The following is a 21,113-nucleotide window of genomic DNA, read 5'->3' on the forward strand; positions in this document are numbered from 1 at the left end:
AAAGGAATTTGTGTTGATTTCAGGGAGTTTCGCATTTAATCCGTTCGTCCTATAGTAAAACTGACATGTTATCTATGTTCCTCACATCAGTTCGATTGCAAGGATATGTAACTTGCATAACTTTTATATTATTTGACGCCTTTTAAAAAATTAAAACCTTTAAAAAAAAAACTAAATGTGTTTAAAATTGCTCTATTCCCATCCTTATAATGCTTTTATTTTTTAGGTCTGTGGGGCTGTTTTTTGCGCCATGATCTGTACTTTTAATCGGTACCTTGTTTGCACATGTGATTTTTTGATCACTTTTTATTACATTTTTTTCTGGATTTGATGCAACCAAAAATGCGCAATTTTGCACTTTGGATTTTTTTGCGCTTACGCCATTTACTGTGGAAGATCAGGAATGTGATAATTTAATAGTTTGGGCGATTACGCATGCGGCGATACCAAATATGTTTGTTTATTTATATATATTTATAACATGGGAAAAGGTGGGTGATTTGGACTTTTATTAGGGGAGGGGATTTTTTATTAATAAAAACACTTTTTTACTTTTTACATTAAAAGGGTTATCCAGCGCTACAAAAACATGGCCACTTTCTTCCAGAGACAGCCCCACTCTTGTCTCCAGCTTGGGCGGGGTTTTGCTGCCTAGTTCCATTGAAGTGAATGGAGTTTGATTGCAAACCGCACTTGAACTGGAGACAAGAGTCGTGTAGTCTGTGAAAGGAAGTGGCCATGTGTTTGTAGCACTGAATAATCCCTTTAGCTAGAAGTCCCCCTGGGAAACTTCTAAATAGACAGCACTGATCTTTCATAGAGATCAATGCTGTGTATATACACAGCAATGATCCATTAGATCGGTGATACATTGCTTTGGCCTGCTGCAGGCCAGAGCAATGTATTGCCGAGCCGGGATCAGCGTCAGTGCGACGCTGAGGCCTGGCCTGGCCAAAAGAACGGATCTCCCCCCTTGATGGCATCGCGGGGGGGGGGGAGATCCAACCCACTAGACACCAGGGAGATCAAGTATAAAGCCTTTTAATGCAGCTGTCAGGTTTGACAGCTGCATTGAAATGCTTAAATAGTTGGTGCGGCAACGGGGGCCGTGCCGGCTAATAGAGGCGAAGGTGACATCATCGACCCAAGATTGTGGCCGGGGTCGACAGCAATTGAGTAAGTACCCTGCACCACACTTCCAGGGTGGGGGGAACACGGAGAAGGGGGCCATTCACTTAAATAACACACATTACAAAGTTGTATAAATTTGTAATATGTGTTAATTAGTGAATAAATGTTAAATGCCCCACTACCCCTTTAAAAAAGATTCCCAAAAAGATCTTCATAACTGACTGCTATATAACAAGCTATGATAAAACAGATGCACGCTCTGCAGCTGGTGTGACTTGTCCTACATGCATGCACTCTATCACTGATAAATACTTTGCACAGTCCTGACTACACCCCTTCCTCAGTCCTTCTGAAAAACAAAATTAGATAGCACAGACCTCTGGTGACAGTTCTCATGACCGCTTATCCCATTTTCTCCCTCAAACACACAGAAATATCCACATCAGTGTGTGTGTGTGTGTGGGGGGGGGGGGCTGATAATGTAATATTAGTGTGAATAAAAGGAACGCTGGTAGTGATGCTAGCATTATACTACACAGTGGCACCCTGCCTCGCAAACTTCTAGTAAAGTAGAGATATGGGGGGGATAACGACATAATGTCCACCTAGAAGGACTAGGAAAACTTGAACTAGACAGAACTGTAACCCCAGACCACTCCTTTCCGCCCCCATTGGCCTCAGTGCTGTGTGTGTAAGTAGCGCAGTCCCGCTGTATCGCTATAACGCGCAGGTAATATTATAGCTCAGCAATCGGCGATGTAACCGCTCTATGAACGCGCCGTCCTCCTCTCTGTAGCTTCCTTATACAAGCGTTGTTCCTCCCCTGCTGTCGCTATCTGCTGTTTGCTGCAGCATTTGCTAGCTCAGGCTGCAGTACCGCCCAGCGGCCACCGGAGGCAGTCGTGTCAATGTCCTTTTTTTTTTTTTTATTTCAGAGCCTTTTTTTTTTCCCTCCATGGTTTCTCCTCCTCGCTCTTGTGAGTTAACTTGGCGTTTGGTCTCAGCAGCTTCCACACGTTTTCTGTACAGAGAGCGCTCAGATTCTCTGCCTCCATTAAAGACACCTCGAACTGCTCTTTTGCTCTGCAGCCTCCCACCCCCTCCCTGTGAAACTTTTATTTCTGGGCTGGATCACCTAGAAAAGCAGCCAGGACGGGGGGAGACCGATATATCATAGAGCCACAGACAAGAGAGCGGGGGACGAACGACTCCAAGACACCCGAGAAGATGGACATGAAAAAGAGGATTCACCTGGAGCTCCGGAACAGGACGCCGTCTGATGTAAGCTCCTCTTTCTTATAGCCACTGCTGGCAGCGGGCATCCTTACCATGGCCAGCCCTGCTGCTGCCCACTCACCTTATCTAGTCCCTTACTTCTCGGGAGCAGAGGACTTGTCCAGTATGGGCACCACATGGGCTGCTGCCCTGCCTTCCTCTACCACCTCCCAGACAACCCAACACTCCACTTTCTTGCACTTTGCCGGCTGTACACCAGCGCCTGGCAGCCACACCATGCCCCTCGGCTGGCACAAGGCTAAACTTTGCCTGTCTGTGCTGCCCCTTGATGCCTGTGGCAGGGAAGGTGATCAGAGTGTGAGTTTGTTGTCTGGAGGGAAGGAGGAGGAGGAAGGGATGGCGTTATGGAAAATTAGATTTAGATGGATGGTTTGATTGGTTTTCAGAGTTTTAGGTTCCTCTCTTTTTTCTCCTCGTTCACTCTCTTCAGCTGCCAGACCGGTAGCCATGTTTTGCATACAGGCGACATCTGACCGCCCTTCTAGGGTTCTCAGTAGGAACATGGCTGAGGAGTGGGGGCCGTGTGCCCACCCTGGCAGGGGGTCGCATGCACGATGGTAGAGTGATGAGAGAGCTGTCCCGTATTACGGGCGGCTATGGCCGCTCGCCCCCCATGCCTCAGCCTCCCTGCCCCCCCATGCCTCAGCCTCCCTGGCCTCTCGCCCCCCATGCCTCAGCCTCCCTGGCCGCTGGCCCCCCATGCCTCAGCCTCCCTGGCCCCCCATGCCTCAGCCTCCCTGGCCGCTGGCCCCCCATGCCTCAGCCTCCCTGGCCGCTCGCCCCCCATGCCTCAGCCTCCCTGGCCGCTGGCCCCCATGCCTCAGCCTCCCTGGCGGCTGGCCCCCCATGCCTCAGCCTCCCTGGCGGCTGGCCCCCCCATGCCTCAGCCTCCCTGGCGGCTGGCCCCCCCATGCCTCAGCCTCCCTGGCCGCTCGCCCCCCATGCTTCAGCCTCCCTGGCCCCCCATGCCTCAGCCTCCCTGGCCGCTCGCCCCCCATGCCTCAGCCTCCCTGGCCGCTCGCCCCCCATGCCTCAGCCTCCCTGGCCCCCCATGCTTCAGCCTCCCTGGCCCCCCATGCTTCAGCCTCCCTGGCCCCCCATGCTTCAGCCTCCCTGGCCGCTCTCTCTCCCCTCACACAAGGGTGGACTGAAAGTCATCCGGAAAGTTGCTGCTGTGCCCAGACCATTGCATCTAGTCCATCACGTGACCCCCAGGATTGTTATTGTATCCACAGGAGCCCCCAGAAGTGTCAGGGTTTAGTCATGGAGCTGATGTGAGGCTCGGTGCCCGGCAGGACGCCCCCTATTGTGTGTGTGAGCCCCTGGGGATGCTGCCAGGCATGTCCCGGTATATACCGTGTGCTGACACTACCGCCCCACACAGCAGAGCTCGGCTAATGGAGCTGGTGGCTGTGCACTGCGGGCTGGCTGTAGTCCTCTTATTTCCCCGCTTCTGTGTGTGTGACTACAGGCTATGGCGTGAGGAAAGAGAAGGAAGAAAACCCAGATCTCTCCAGCGGGTCCGGGCGACATGTTCCCCTCCTCCTCTTCCTCCTCAGCTAGTCGGGCGGGAAAGCGCAGCCGAGCAGAGGGGGAGGAGAGTAATGTGCAGGCTCCTATTCACACATGTAGTACGCGGCCATAGGAAAAACCAACCACATGCAGCGGGTTAATGTGGAGAGAGAGACGGTGCCGGGGCTGCGCCTCATGTCGCTCAGCGCTCCCCTACGTCGGAGGAGGCGGCGGTATCGCCATGTTGTCGTCCTGTCTTCCTCCTCCTCACTCCCGCTCTCCATGTTGGGTCTGTGGGGCCGGCGGGGCTCTCCTTCTCTGGTGACAGCTGCAGTGCCCGCCTTCCACCCTCCATTTTGCCCCGCTGTAGTCTTCGGCATGGCGCCGCTGTCTTTTGCCTCGATGGTAGCCGTGCATTTTGGCTTCTTCTTCCTCCCCGGCTTCTCCTTCCCGCCCCCCTCAGCGCCTTTGTCTGCTGTCTGCCATCACTCGCCTCTTCCACCCTCCTCATGCCCAGTCCTTGAAGGTTACATGCATCTCTTCTGTCTGGATGCTACTTTGTAATGTTTTATAGTCGCTTCCCGTAATAGTGGAGATGTCCATCACACCCTGTATGACTATGGACTGTTATTATACCATCTTTATAGTGTACAGGATTTATTACTCCCACAACACCTATAGCTGCCTCCCTCACTACATATACACCTATATAATAAGGGACTGACCCATAAAAAGCCACTAGACAGGTTGTCATCACTTAACTAGTCTGCTCCTGCCAGCACCTACAAATAGGTGAGGTGACCTGGTGAAGGTCACCCAGTGCCTTGTGGTTTCATATGCCAATAGAGATGGTATTAAGCATGTAGAACATTCTTTTCTCTCAGGGATGTGGTAAAAGTCATGAGCTGTGATGTCATTATTCAGAATTTGTGAAGGGAAGCCCATGTGGTGGACATCTACTACCACGCCCATGTAACCTATAAATATATCACATTGGGCTGCTAGATGGAAAAGTGAACAACACTCTGTAGCAGAGATGGTTTCCAGATTGGCATTCAGTTGGCTGCAGGGGTTGCGAAGTGGGGTTCGGCACTGTTGTTAGAGCCTGTCACAATGACCTAAGAAGGAACTGTAACAGAACTGGCGATACTCGGTGGTGTCATAAATAGGACATAAAACACCCCAACAGTGAGTTGGCTAAAAAGTGATGTTGTATCTATGCATGGTTATAAATACCTAACTGAGACTTTCTTTTTGATAGATTCCATACATTGGCACCCATGTTAAAAAAAAGAATAAACGGGCGGTTTGTAAAAAGCCTTGGGTTGCTTTCACACATGCGTTACATGGACTGCAGGTGTAATGAGCTGAATTGCATTAAACACATTTAAAAACAGCCTTGGGGTTGGTTTAGATGGAGCGATAAATTGCCCAATCGATCGTTTAACGATTTTGCAACAACGATTTGGTTTTTATGCCAATCGGCATTTACACAAAGCAATTGTTTGAAAAAATAGTTTTTACAATCGTTTTAAGATTGCTTAAGGACATCCATTCCCACAGTGTTTTTTTGCTCAGTATTTTTTAATCAAACCAGGAGTGGATTGAAAACAGAGAGGCTATGTTCACACACTATTGAAATTGAGTGGATGACAATAATTTAATAGCAAATAACTGCAGTTATTTAAAAGCAATGGCCGTTGTTTTAAAACAGCAGAAGTTATTTGCCAATAAATGGCGGCCATCCACTTAATTTCAAAAGTGTGTGAACATAGCCTTTCTGTGTTTTCAATCCACTACTGGTTTTGGTTAAAATATACTGTGTGGGAACATAGCCTAAGGGCCCTATTCCACCGGACGATTATCGTTCAGATTACCGTTAAATCGTTCGAATCTAAATGATAATCGTTCGGATGAAATGCAGTTAACGACCGAACGAGAAATCGTTGATCGCTTTATAAGACCTGGACCTATTTTTATCGTTGCTCGTTCGCAAAACGTTCGCAAATCGTTGGCGTTGAATAAGACGTCGTTCGCAATAGATACGAACGCAATAGCGAATAAATAGCGAAGAAAAAACTATCGCAATTACGATCATAAGTAACGATTATCGTTCCATGGAAATGAGTGAACGTTTTCAGGTCTTTTGCAATAGCGGTCGTTTGAGATCGTTAATCGTTAAAGATTATGCAAACGATATTCGTCCGGTGGAATAGGGCCCTAAGGCTAAGTTCACACTATGTAAAAACAACAGTGGTATTTCATAACGGCTGTTTGCACAATGGACGTTATGAAATATGGCTGTTATTACATAGTGTGAACCTAGCCTAAAGGCCCTATTACGCAGAATGATTATAGGCTGTATCCGGCCGATATTGGCCGTTGCGACCGATAATGGTCCTGTGTAATAGAAGGCAACGATCAGCCGACATGATTGATGTCGACTGATTGTTGCTGTCGTTTGTCTTTCAACATGTTGAAAGACAAACGACTAATATAGCAACGATCTGCTGCCATCGCTTCGTGGAATAGGAGCGACAACAGCAGAACACAGCTATCTGCTATGGGCTGCCCAGACAATCTACCTATCACCCGGGCAGCACTCCCTGCGGCCCCCCCCCCCCCCCCCTATACTCACCAGCTCACTGCCAGCGCGTGTTATACCGGCGGCAGGGAAAGAGGAGCAAGCAAGCGCTGACAGTGTTCGTCACCTGGTAATAGAGGCATTCACGCGTACAGGATCCGCGGCAGATTTGATGCTGTGTTCAGTTATTTAGTTACATTAATATCAAAACTGAAAGGCACCGGGCACAGGCGCCTCATGTGATACCAAACTGTAAAAGGGTGGAGTAGGGTGAACAGCGGCTCATCTGAACTCCACTTGATCATTGTGCATATCACCCCTTCCAATCTGCGGGGTACAGGTCCAAGTCCAGGATGCGATCCAGCTGGTTAGAGAGCCCAGTGTGCTAGGGACAGCTATGCTGACTGTACCAAAAAACGGGATACTCCCAAAAGTAATGGGGCCCATGAAAACAATGTGTGAAAGACCAGAAAAAGTAAATAGTACTCTAGGTCAGCGCTGTCCACAATAGATAGAGTTAACAATAATAGATTAAGGCCCCCTTCACACGTCCGTGTCAGTTTTTACTGTCAGGAAATCCTGATCAGGAGGCCACAAATGTCATCAGGAAAGTATCAGGATTTCCTGACAGTAATCCGTTTTTACCATCAGGAAACCATCAGGAAAAACCTTCAGGATTTCCTGATCAGAAGAAAAAAAGGGAGATGTAGTTCTGCAACCTGGATGGTCACAGCTTGCAGAACTACAACTCCCATAATGCCGGCTGACAGGTCATGATGGGAGTTGTACTTCTGCAACCTGGATGGCCACAGGCTGCAGAAGTACAACTCCCATTATGGATCTCACCTGTCCTGGTTCCTGGTCTTGTGATGTGGAACCGGGTGAGGATACAGCACTGCCGCGGCGGCGCCGATCCGAGGTCCGGGGGGATGTGTGCGGTGTCGGGCTGCTGGACGAGGAGACCGGGCGCGGGTCGCTACTGTGAGGTCCGGGGCGGGGGTGGTGTGCCGCTGGGTAAGCGGTCCGGGCGCCGACCGCTACTCCGAGGCAAGGGGGGGGGGGTCTGGCGGAGATTTATCGTGCCGCTGAGTGAGGTCCGGGGGGGGGGGAGCTGGTTTGCGCTACTCTGAGCTACGGGGGTGGGGTGGTGCTGATGGGTGAGCGTGCCGGTCGCTACTCTGAGGTCCGGGGGGGGGGTGCCGATGGGTAAGCGGTCCGTGCGCAGGCCGCTACTCTGAGGTCCGGGGGGGGGGGGGGTGCCGCTGGGTGAGGACTCCGGGCGCGGCACCAGGAAGCAGGAGGCCGGGGGAGCAGAAGTGGACGGCAGCAGTGAGTTATGCGGGTGGTGGGGGGGTGCGCCGGTAAACCGGAATCGCGGGCACTTTCCTGATGTACATCAGGAAAGTGCCCGTGATTCCGGCGCCCCCCATAGGCTTTTTTGGGGGCGTCCGGGCCGGAATTCCGGACAAAAATAGGACATGTCCTATTTTTTCCGGACCTATTTTCCGGAACGGACACCCTTCCGGAAAAATCCGGAAGGGTGTCCGTGACCAATTAAAGTCTATGGGTCCGGAAATCGGTCCGGATTTCCTGATAGGCAATCCGGATGGTTTTTCCGGACGTGTGAAGGGGGCCTAACATTTGGAAGAATTTAATAGTAATATAAATAAAGAGGCACAAATATGACGCGTTTTAAAGACATGTGTATGTGCACTTTTATATATCTGATGAAGAGGCCAGTCTTCGAAACACGTCATATTTGTGCCTTTTTATTTACATTTATATTACTATTAAATTCTTCCAAATGTTAATCTATTATTGTGGACAGTGCTGACCTAAAGTACCATTTACTTTTTTCTGGTCTTTCACACATTGATATCAAATCTGTTGTGGATCCTGTATGTGTGAACACACCCTAAGGCCTCATTCACACGATGCGTGCTGCAATGAGCAGAGGACAGACCCTCTAGAAGTGCAAACCCACCCCAACCCTGCCGCCCGGCAGCAGAGATGACAGAAGCACATAATTTGTGCTCCTGTTGTCGCATCTGACAACCACTTATCTACTCCCCTGATGCCGGGCGGCTTACACACGCTCATCAGAAGTGGCGTGGACTAGGCTGGTTTGTGATGGTGTCGGGAGAAAAAGGCAGTTTAGTCCACGCCACTTCTGGTGAACATGTAAGCTGACCAGCACTGGGAGTTGATGAGTAGTTGTCAGATACGATGACAGGACCGCACATTATGCGCTCCTGACATCTCTGCGGCAGGGAGGGGGTCAGTGCCGCGATCCGCATTAGGACACGTCCTATTTTTTCGCGGTGCAGATTGTGTGAATGGCTGCATTCACTTGAGTGGTTCCTAAAATTGTCCATGGTTGTGGATCCGTGACCACAGACAATTTTATGTGACCTGTGAATGCAGCTTTAAGGCCCTACTCCACGAAACGATTATCGGCCGTATTTGGCCGATAATTGTCCCGTGGAATAGAAGGCAACAAACGATGTTGGCTGATCATTGCAGTCGTTTGTTTTTCAACATGTTAAAAAACAAACGATATAGCAACGATCTACTGCCCTCGCTCCGTGGAATAGGAGCGGCGGCAGCAGACGCTGCTGTATGCCATGGGCTGCCCGGACGATCTAGGGATCACCCAGGCAGCTCCCCCCGGACTCACCCGCGCGGCAGCGAGCGGGGAACGAGGAGCAAACGAGCGCTGAGTGTGCTCATTTGATCCTCAGGTCGGCCGTGGAATAGGGCCTTTAGGCTGGGTTCCCACACAGTATATTTCAGTCAGTATTGTGGTCCTCATATTGCAACCAAAACCAGGAGTGGATTAAAAACACAGAAAGGCTCTGTCCACACAATGTTGAAATTGAGTGGATGGCCGCCATATAACAGTAAATAACGGCCATTATTTCAATACAACAGCCGTTGTTTTAAAATAACAGCAAATATTTGCCATTAAATGGCGGCCATCCACTCAATTTCAACATTGTGTGAACAGAGCCTTTCTGTGTTTTTAATCCACTCCTGGTTTTGGTTGCAATATGAGGACCACAATACTGACTAAAATATACGCAGTGTGAACCCAGCCTAAGGCTGTTTTTACATGCCTAGGAATGCATGCGGCTAAAACCACACCCTCGCGTTCACCAATAGCAGTGCAGTGCCGCCAGTATTAAAGGGGTAGTGCGGCGGTAAACAATTATTCACAGAATAACACACATTACAAAGTTATACAACTTTGTAATGTATGTTATGTCTCGAATGGCCCCCTTCCCCGTGTCCCATAACCCCCACCCGTGTACCCGGAAGTGTGGTGCGCTATACATACCTGTCACGTGCCGACTTGTCTCCGATCTTCAGTCAGCGATGTCGTCTTCGGACGGCCGGGCCGAATCCCTTTGAGCCTCCTGAGTTCCGGCCGCCCTCTTCAGCGTCATCAGATGCTCAGCCGCGATTGGCTGAGCACAGTTATGCTCAGCCAATCGCGGCTGAGCAGCCGATGACTCGGCAGAGGGCGGCCGGCACTCAAGACGGACGGAGGGATTCGGCTGAAGACGACATCGCTGAGTGAAGATCGGAGACGAGTCGGCACGTGACAGGTATGTATTGCGCACCACACTTCCGGGTACACGGGGAAGGGGGCCATTCACAGACATAACATACTTTACAAAGTTGTATAACTTTGTAATGTGTGTTATTCTGTGAATAATTGTTTACCGCCGCACTACCCCTTTAAATGCAACATTGCACAGCTATTGGTGACAAATGTGTTAATGGTTTCAACCTTTTGTGATCCTAGGCATATGAGAACACGGCCTAAAGATGATGTTCTTTCAGTGGGGTGTGGTTTGTTCATGCAAATAAGATAATTTTCTAAAGCAGCCCATACATATAGAAGTTGCCATCCACATTCAATAACCATCAGCCCCAAATCTCTCTTCACTTACCTATGTTTAGCTCATTTCAAATTTCAAAAAATGACTTTTTTGCTTTTTTTCCCTAAAACATTAGGGTCAGGTGAGAAAATCCAATATGCCTGACCTTTCTGTCCACTGACTATATCTGACCAAACCAAGATTTTGACCATCTTTAGGGTGTATGGGCACTTCAAGGCTCTGTTTACACACAGTGAAATAAATGCTAAAAAATCTAAGCTACTACACTATTTGTCCTTTTTTAGGCTATATTCACACTATGTATATTTCAGTCAGTATATTTTTCAGTCAGTATTGCAACCAAAACCAGGAGTGGATTAAAAACACAGAAAGGATCAGTTCACACAATGTTGAAATTGAGTGGATGGCCGCCATATAACAGTAAATAACGGACATTATTTCAATATAACAGCCGTTGTTCTAAAATAACAGCAAATATTTGCCATTAAATGGCGGCCATCCACTCAATTTCAACATTGTGTGAACTGATCCTTTCTGTGTTTTTAATCCACTCCTGGTTTTGGTTGCAATACTGACTGAAATATACGTAGTGTGAACCCAGCCTCAAAGGGATCTTTTCAGCAGCTCCTTTGCTATCCCCTGCTTCTCCCACATCATTTGGCACCATTGGTCTGACACCTGCCCTTGAAATTCTACTAAAAGTGCATCTGTCAACCAACACTGAGTGATTGATTGGTTTTTCCCTATGGGTAGACCCATCAGTCGTTCTGTGTGGGTAGAGAAAGCAGAATTCACAGGCAATTCTGAAGTTTAAAATGGGTTTTTACAAGAAAATAATGAATCCACTCATAGAAAATTATATATACTGTACATGAGTTTAGTGTATCGCCCTCTAAAGCATGCCTGCATCAGATACGATAGCATAAGAGAAGTGACAGATCAACTTTAAAGGGAAACTGACAGTACGGATATGCTGCCAGTTTGCCTTTGCCAGTCACGTTAGCAGTGCATACATACCTTCCGCTCTGCTCTGTGATCCGTCGTTTTCCTACAAAACTATCTTAACCCTTTGAGGACCAAGCCCAAAATGACCCAGTGGACTGCGATAGTTTGCATTTTTTGTGTTTTTGTTTCCTCCTCCCTTTCTGAGAGCTCTAGCACTTTTAGTTTTCTATCTACAGGGCCATGTGGGGGCTTGTTTTTTTCAGGAATAGTTGTACTTTGTAATGGCATCTTTCATTCTACCATAACATGTATGATGGAACCCAAAAAATTTTATTTATGAAGATAAATTGAGGAAATTGGAAAAAAAGAATGCAATATCATAAGTTTTGGGGGGTTCCTGTGTCTACGTAATGCACTATACGATAACATTCCGAACACAACCATATGCAGGTTTACACAGATTCTCTTATGTTATATATTTTTTTCTGAAATCCTTTTTTGCAATTTATTATTAATAAAATGGTCCTTTTGTAACTCTTATGACAGTTTTAGTTTATCACCTACAGGGCTGTATGGGCTGTCATTTTTTGCACCATGATATCTAGATTTTATTAATACCATATATGTGTAGATTGGACATTTTGATCACTTTTTATTATTTTAGTTTATATATAATGTAACAAAACATCGGCAATCCTGGCACCTTTTTTTCCATTTATTTAATGATTTTTATATGTTTTATTTATATAATGGGATAGGGGGGGATTTTAATCTTTATTGGGGGAAGGGCCTTTTTTTTTTTTTTTTTTTTACAAATTTTAAGTCCCCCTGTGGGACCTTTTACATGCAATCATCAGATTGCATACACTGATCACTGTTATGCCATAGGCAGACTCAATCAGTAGAGCACCGATCGGACCGCACGGAGGAAGGTAGGAGACCTCCGGCAGTCCAGGAAAGCGAGCTGCTCCAGTCACTTACACTTAGACGCTGCGATCATGGCATTTAAAGGTTTAATGACAGTCTGCAGTACAATTGCTGCAGCCTGTCATTTATGGTGAGGGCCCGGCTGCTCACTGCAGCCGGCCCCCACCTGCTAAAAAGCACACTCTGCTCCGGAGCGCTCTTCATAGCTCCCTAGAGACCCAGGACTTACAGTTATGTCCAGGGTCATCTGGTGACAGACTTCCAGGGCGTAACTCTACCTGCAGGAAATGGTGTTTTCTTTTCAGTCTGACACAGTGCTCTCTGCTGACATCTCTTGCCAAGACAGAGATGTCAGCTGAGAGCAGTGTCGCACTGAAAATAAAACAACATTTCCTGCAGGACATATAGTAGCTGATAAGTATGGGAAGACTTGAAATTTTATAATAGAAGTAAATTACCAATCTAACTTTCTGAAACCAGTTGATTTGAAAGAGAAAGATTTTTGCTCGACAACCCCTTTAATCCCTGAGCTGACAGTGTCATGGAGGTGTGTTTTTTGACACTCTCTGCACCCGACTACACGGCCTCAGCCCACCTCGCTCCATGGCTGTTGCTGTAACTTCAGGCTGCTGCCTGCCTTCTCCAGCTGTCAATCATGCTATAAGAGATGGGGTGGAAGTTTTTAAAAACAGTAATTACACTTTAATGGTTGCTTCAATGGCCTTTAATGCAGTTTTTAACAATGTACATAGTGGCTTTACTTTCTATTTGACCTGCAGTGTGAACTGTGTACACCTTTTATAGGGATGTGTTTCCTTTAAACAGTAACATATGTTTGTATAACACATTCCTTGCATGGTAAAACCAAAAGTATATGGTGTTTTTGAGAGAAGGGGCCTTTTTACTTTCAGTCAATGCCTCTTTCATAAAAACATAGGGAATACATTCCCCTCAACTTGTCAATGCATTTGTTGTAATACTGGAAGAGATATAATTAAAGCCTGTAATGAAAATCCACAAAATGTCTGCAACATAATGTGCATTTAAAAAATTAAATCATGCCTAAAAATTTGACTGAACTATGTACAATGAATGCTTCTTGCATATATGGCAATAATGTTAACATCCAGCTTCCTGTGCCTCATTCAGAGGGGTTGACTCACAATGAGAACCCCTTATCATATACGTTATTAGTCAGAACTGAGGGATATTCTGTAAGTGACTCCCATTCTGTCGAACTATAGCAATCCAGGTAATACCGTACTACCTTTACCCGCAGTGGTTTATTGGCCAAAGCCTCTTCTGTTTGTAGGGATTGCTGGTAGCTGCAGCCACAAACTGAAAGCAACTTCCTTTTAGACATTTGTATCAAATTTATATATTTGAAATTACAAAAAATGAAGCCTCTTTCTTGCACTATGTTTACATTGTTTGTTTCATATTTGAAAATGTCTTTATTTACCAAAAATCACTCCAGAAAAAACTGTCCTAGGGTCTTGGTGACAAGGAGTCTCCCCTCCCTTCACTTTGCTGTCCACTGCCAGATGTTATGTAAATATGTGGGGGTTTTCATTATTAATTTAATGCCAGATTTAAGAGGACTATAACAAAGTACAGTAAAGTATTTCTGAAAAAAACAAGCCCTCACATGGCTCTGTAGATAGAAAAATAAGAGTTATAGCTCTTAGAAGACGAGGAGGAAAAAATGAAACCGCAAAATTAATAATAGTCAGTCTTTAAGGTCATTTTGGGCTCTGTCCTTAAGGGGTTCACTAAATTGTCAAACTATGCCAATCTGCCAAACTATGAACTCACATATACAAAAGGGTATATAAAGAAACTGTAAAAAGGTGTGTGACCATGGCACCCTAATATATTTTGTGATAGTAGCATAGTGTTTTCCCATCTTGTTTATTAGGATTTAAATGAGCCATCACCTCATCCCTGGTGGGAATCTTTCTAAGAATGCAGGGACCTCCACGCTTACATGGGCACGCAGTTCTACACCTATTCTGCCACTCCTTCATTGTTTCAGTTAATAAAGTCCCAGAGTACTAGCAGTAATTGTAAAATGAAGCATATCCAAGCAATACGCCATTATTTTTGTTAGTTTTATTAGTTTTGGAATATGTATTTAATACATAAAACCTTGCTGGAATTGTTTTTGGTGGGGTATAAAGTCCTCTCTGCTTGGAGAAGTGCCCAGGGAAAACCGTTAGCCAAGACAAACCCAGCATTATACCACATTAATGCATTATATTTTTCATGTAGTTCCTTTGTCAAGTTACCATGTTGCTTCTTCTGTATGTATCATGGGTGGTCCACTGTGCTGTATACAAAAATGGTGAGGAATACAGATGAGCACAACTCAAGCATGCTCAAGTCCGATTGTTTGGCGTTTCAATACCAGTGGCCGAAGAAGACAGATGCAGCCCTAGGGAGTCATGGATACAACCATAGGCCAAATGCTGAACGATTGAACTTGAGCATGCTCAAGTTGCACTCCCCTCTAGTGGTGAGGGGTTTTAGTGGCCAGCACAGTGCTGCACAATGTAAGGTATTTTATTGTAGTTGGACTTCAGAAAAATAGTTCCATGGATAAATTAGCTATTAAATTACAAAAATGCTAGCAATGTATGCCCTAATTCTGTCCCATATCACAATGTAAAAAAAAAAGCTACTTCCTTCTGCTACCGGAAGTTCAGCTATCCATGGATATGTCCACAATGGGTTGGTATGTGTGCAGTACTGACCCGGTGTGATCCTGGTGGCAGAACGCATGTCATTCTGACCGCGTGAACATCCTTAATGATGAGATAGCACCTTCCTGCTAAGCACTAAAGTTGTACTACGCCGACAAATACAGTGCCATCCATGGAAGGCAGTGTAACCTGTTAATATTTTCCTATAGTGCACCTGTTGCCAGGTCTGGGGAGTCGGAGTCTTGGAGTTGGAGCTAGATTTGGCTGGAGTCTGAGTTGGAGTCGGGGAAAAAATGTACCGACTCCGACTCCAGCTTTAAAAAAATCTTTAAAAAATGTAGAATTGAATTTTGATATGAATTTTAAAAGTTTTGCTCATGAATAAATATTATGAGCAACATTCTAATAGGACACTGGCCCTATTACATAAGGGTGGTCGGGGAATATATCAGTAATAGGACACTGGCCCTATTACATAAGGGTGGTCGGGGAAATATATCAGTAATAGTACACTGGTCCTATTACATAAGGGTGGTCGGAGAATATATGAGTAATAGGACACTGGCCCTATTAGATAAGGGTGGTCGGGGAATATATGAGTAATAGGACACTGGCCCTATTAGATAAGGGTGGTCGGGGAGAAGTTGTCGGTCACTATTTGGCAGTTTGTTTCTGAGCTGGAAGAGTCCATTGTGTGGGGGGAGATCTGTGCTGTTCTCTTCCTGGATGCTGGATGACTGTATATGAGCAGCAGTGTAATATGAAGATATCCTGTGTAATATAGAGGAGGAGGAGAAGACATAAGTAGTGTTAACAGTAACCTCTGTCCTCAGTGTGGTGGCTTCTCTCTGGGAGAAGATTGTGTGTTTTTCTTCAGTGTTCTATGGCTGTGTGTGTGTGTGTTTTTCTTCAGTGTTCTATGGCTGTGTGTGTGTGTGTGCTATGGCTTCAGCAGCCTGTGTATGTGTGTGCACACTATGGCTGCAACAGGCTGTGTGTGTGTGTGTGTGTGTGTGCTATGGCTGCAGCAGGCTGTGTGTGTGTGTGGTGTGCGCTATGGCTGCAGCAGGCTGTGTGTGTGCTATAGCTGCAGCAGGCTGTGTGTGTGTGCTATTGCGTGCCCCCACAGTGTCCTTCTATATCACTGTGTGACCCCTCTCTATATCACTATGTGTAACCCCTCTCTATATCACTATGACTGACCTCTATATTACAGGTATCTGCCATTGTTAGCCGTGTTTCTGTGTGTATGGTGAATATTAGTTAGAAACATAGAAGATTGTCAGCAGGAAAAGACCACCTGCTCATCTAGTCTAGTTGTGAGTAGTTCAGGACATGGAGGCTGGAGACTGGCTGCATCCACTGCACACACAGGAGAATCTGCTTCATATACAGTATACCTTTATTCCCTCAGAAGTCGCCCCAGGATCATGTAGGACATTAGGAAGAAGCTGCTGAGCCAGTATGAGAAATAACTCCCCTGGTATATGACCGGCCATTTATGAAGGAGCAGGAGTCTGAGTCGGTCCTGATAAAATTCAGTCGGAGTTGGGAGTCGGAGCTGCGGCTTACCGACTCCACAGCCCTGCCTGTTGCTGATGCTGTTTTTGTGTGCTGTGTAGTTTAATCCTTTAGGACTGAGCCAGTTTTCATTTTTATGCTTTTGTTTTTTCCTCCTTATGTTCAAAAGGCCACTGCGCTTGCATATTTTTCCCTACAGACCCACATGAGCCCATATTTTTTGCGAAACCAATTATACTTTGCAAATACAGACTTAATTTTTCTATAAAATATGCTGCAAAACCAGAAAAAAATTATATGTGCAGTGAAATTGTGAAAAAAAGGTGCAATTCCTTTTATTTTGAGGGATTTCGTGTTTACGCCGTTTGCCCTATGAGACATGTTATCTATGTTCCTCAAGTCGGTACAATTACAACGATTTTAACTTGCATAACTTTTATTTTATTTGATGCCTTTTAAAAAATTAAAACCTTTTAAAAAAAAAATCTAAATGTATTTAAAATTGCTCTATTCCCATCCTTATAACACTTTTATTGTTTGGTCTATGGGGCTGTTCTTGCGCCACTATCTGTTCTTTCTTTCGGTACCTTGTTTGCATATATGCAACTTTTTGATTACTTTTTATTACATTTTTTCTGGATTTGATGTAAACAAAAATGCGCAATTTTGCACTTTGGCGGGTTTTTGTGCTTACGCCGTTTACCGTGCAAGATCAGGAATGTCATAATTTAATAGTCCGGGCAATTACGCACGCAGCGACCCCAAATATGTTTTTTTATTTATAAAAGGAAAAGGGGGGGGGTCATCTAAACTTTTATTAGGGGAGGGGATTTTTTATTAATAAAAACATTTTTGTTTTCTTGGGGGACTTCTATATATATCTCCCATTGAAATCAATGCTGTGTGTATAATAGAGCACTGATCCATCAGATTGGAGCCCTATCATTCTGGTCTGCAGCAGACCAGATACACTGATTGCTGAGCCGGGATCAGCGTCATTCCGACGCTGAGCACCAGCTGGCTCAGTACAAGGGATCTCCCCTCCACGATTGCATCGCGGGGGTGAGATCCCCCCACTAGACACCAGGGAGAGGGGCACAGATACTATTTAAATGCAGCTGCCAGCTGCTAATACACGCGGTCCCCGGCTGCACACAGCAACCGGGGACCGCAGGCTGTTTACCCATAATGGCCGCATGACGAGTATACTCGTTAAGGGGTTAATTCATATACTATTGAGGCAGGTTGGTGTACTGGGGGAGGGACTACCACCCTTAGTACACAAAACTGGCCCACCCCTTATAATGAATGTTCATCTGCCGCTGTGCACTGAGGGCGATAGTCCCACCCCAGTGCACTGAACCGCTTCACTAGCATATGGCTTAAAGTACACAAAATGGAGTCTGGTAAGAAACCCGCCTTTATCCTCAGTGCCCTTTGCGCTATAGGGGCATATCGGCAGTTTAGATGCTTCAAACCTGCTGATAGTTCCCCTTTAACAGTGTTTTAGGGTACAAACCCACACACCATATACGCAACAAATACGCAGCAGATTTGATGGTTTAGATTTGATGCTGTGTTCAGTTATTTAGATCTAATCTGCTGCGTATTTGCTGCATATCGCAGCAGTAAATACGCTGTGTCTATGGTGTGTTGGTTTATACCCTTAGGGTACAAACACACGCACCGTATACGCAGCGTATTTACTGCTGCGATACGCAGCAAATACGCAGCAGATTGGATCTAAATAACTGAACACACCATCAAATCTGCTGTGTATTTGCTGCGTATGCTGCATATACGGTGTGTGTGTTTGTACCCTTACAATGGAAAGGCACAGTTCATACATTTATGGAATGCAGGTGCTTGAATGACTATAGCTATAGCCTGTGGTTGGGCGTATGGTCATTGAAGTATTAAAAGCATATAAGTCTTCAAAGACTTGAGGATTATTTTGTATAAATTTATGAAGGGATTTTACCTATAGAATTTATGAAGGCAGACTTAACGTTAAGCTTACTTTACCTATGTTAGAGAGTTTGTTGTGTGTTTACTTTGATATATAAAATTGCAAGATGCTGTGAATGTTTATATGGCAATTTACAGCAACTGTGTTTACAAGTTGTAAGGACCAATATAAATGTATAAAACCTTGATAAATTATATTCATTAAAGCATACCCATCATTTGAACAATGCAGCAGGATACATTGCAAAATTCCTGCAGGTACGCTGCCCTCTTCTGACGCAAGTGGTGAATTGAATTCCCAGAAGCACCATACACTGCATTGTAATACACTTACAATGCAGTCTGTGGCGCTTCAGGTAATTCTGTTGACTGTCCGTTTTAGACAGCATAACTACAGGAATTTTGCAACGTAACCTGCCGCGTTGTTAAAATGATGGGTATGCTCTAGGTCTGTTTTTTATCCTCGGGAAAGGCCATTAATTTCTGATTGGTGGGGGTCTGACTCCTAGTACCCTTTATAATTGAAGGCTGCTGGCTAGTTGCTGTACATTCATTTTATTGGGACAACTGCAGTACCAGGTTAAGCTGCTGCCAAATGTACAGAGTTTGCAGCTCTCGCACTAGTGCTGTGGCCTCTTCTATCAGCTGATCAGTGTGGGTGCTGGGAGTTGGACCCCAATAATCAAATTTTGATAGCCTATTCTAATGCTACATTTACACGAAACAATAATTCGCCCGATCGTACGATTAACGATGTTGGAGTAACGATTTTTTTCATAACGATCAGCGTTTAGACGGTACGCTATATTTTACGAAAAATTCGTATTGAGATCACTAAGCCTATCTCACAGATTGGTTAAATCGGCGAACGACTGTTCACATGGAACGATCTGCGAATTTTTTGCGAACGATCAACGATGATTTAAGAAGTTGTTGAAAGATCAAAATGAACGATTTCTCGCTCGTCGTTTGATTGTTCACTGCATTTACACGTACGATTATCGTTCGAACTCGATCATTATCGTGAGAATTCGCACGATCGTTCTGTGTAAACGCAGCTTAAGGGTAGCACATAAAGTCCACTGCTCCATGCATTGCGTAGTGGCTCTGCTGTGTTACCACAGGTAATCTTTTGTTGAATATATAGATATAATATACACCATATTTACACTATGGGCGGAAATTTTTAATATTTGAAGCCTCACCCCCCCATGCAACCCACCATAGGTGCACGCCTCTTAGTGAAACCAGAGGGACTGGGTCTGCACACGGCAGCCGCAGAAATATACACCTGCTTCGGAGCAGGTGCAAATTTTTGCCATGATTTACACTTGCCTGCTGGCTGGCGTAAATCATGATAAATGAGGTGTGGGGGATGCCTTGCCACCCCCCCTACCCGCCCATTAGGCAAGGGGGAAGTTATCCAGAGAAAAGGTGCCTTTTGCAAAAAGTATGCCGTGGCGCACAATGATAAATTCTCTGTTAGAGCAGGGTAGTGGTCTGTAACCTAGACAATAAGCTGTCACCAATGAGAGGGGAAAAAGACTCATATAAGGAGAAGGATGTAAATTAGCTAAATGAATTTATTCTCAAAAGTATTTAACTTGAGTCCTACAAATATAACAATATTAGTTGAGATGGGAATACTACTTTAATGTTATACTGTAAATTTGCTACTTATTCCAGGCTCTAAAATAGTCATTTAAGTAAGAAACAAACTGTAATGTTATACCACGTTTTGTTTAGTTTTTTAATTCAATATTTTATTGGTTTCGGCATTATACCACGTTTTAAGGGTCCATCAGATGTATACATCGGCAACCTGTCAAAAGTTATTCTGACATATACCATGGCATACTAGCAGTGGGTACCTTGAGTTCATTGGAGCAAACATAGTCAATTGGTGAATATGTCTGATCCATTTCACGAACATACAAGGGGCTGGACAAAATAACTAGAACACCAACTACAAATCACACATTATATTTTATTCACAAGGGTCAGGACAAACTGGTAAATGTGGCCAGAATGTGACTAAAGATAAGTAACAACCTGTATTGAGGTCATAAAAAGGCTTGGTTATGTTACTGTCCATCCGAACCCGAGCGTTCGATATTTGATTAGCTGGGGCTGCTGAAGTTGGATAAAGCTCTAAGGTTGTCTGGAAAACATGGATACAGCCAATGACTATATCCATGTTTTCCACATAGCCTTAGGCCTTTATCCAACTTCAGCAGCCACCGCTAATCAAATGCCGAATGATCGGGTTCGGATGGACTCGAGCATGCTCGAGGTTCGTTCATCTCTAGTGCTCACCTTTCCAGCATGGGCTGCGCCTTGTGTGGTTAAGAGTATGATGCTAGCAATCACGTTTACATAAACAGTTATTATAAGCAGTGTTTATTTGCTCGCGTACAGCTGAAAACTGAGTTTTCTTTGCCAAGTGTGAACTTCTATACAAAGACTTAGTTCTGCAAAAAACTATTAGTGATGATATGCTGGTAACATAAGCAGCCTAGTCAACATTTTATGATCCTGTCACTTGACACTTGTGCCAAAAGGGCAGTATTGCCGGCTGCATGGCCAACTGTTCAAACCGTGGATTTACAGACTGTTTCACAT

At 45.2% G+C, this 21,113-nt stretch overlaps 1 protein-coding gene across 3 annotated transcripts in view; it reads left to right on the forward strand.

Annotated features, from left to right (window-relative positions):
* Nucleotides 1-2,075: 2,075 nt before the first annotated feature.
* Nucleotides 2,076-21,113, forward strand: part of ANP32B (acidic nuclear phosphoprotein 32 family member B) — a 33,573-nt gene continuing 14,535 nt past the window's right edge. Inside the window, exon 1 of one of the 3 annotated variants that reach the window (XM_069962128.1) lies at nt 2,076-2,412. In XM_069962128.1, the coding sequence (XP_069818229.1) occupies nt 2,359-2,412 (54 nt within the window). In that variant the 5' untranslated portion in view covers nt 2,076-2,358. Of the gene's footprint in view, nt 2,413-3,789; nt 3,948-4,789; nt 5,128-21,113 lie in introns of those variants that run through there. The other 2 variants (XM_069962127.1, XM_069962129.1) reach the window with 2 other exon arrangements.

Source organism: Dendropsophus ebraccatus, chromosome 3 (assembly GCF_027789765.1).
Source record: "Dendropsophus ebraccatus isolate aDenEbr1 chromosome 3, aDenEbr1.pat, whole genome shotgun sequence".
Taxonomy (NCBI): Eukaryota; Metazoa; Chordata; class Amphibia; order Anura; family Hylidae; genus Dendropsophus; species Dendropsophus ebraccatus.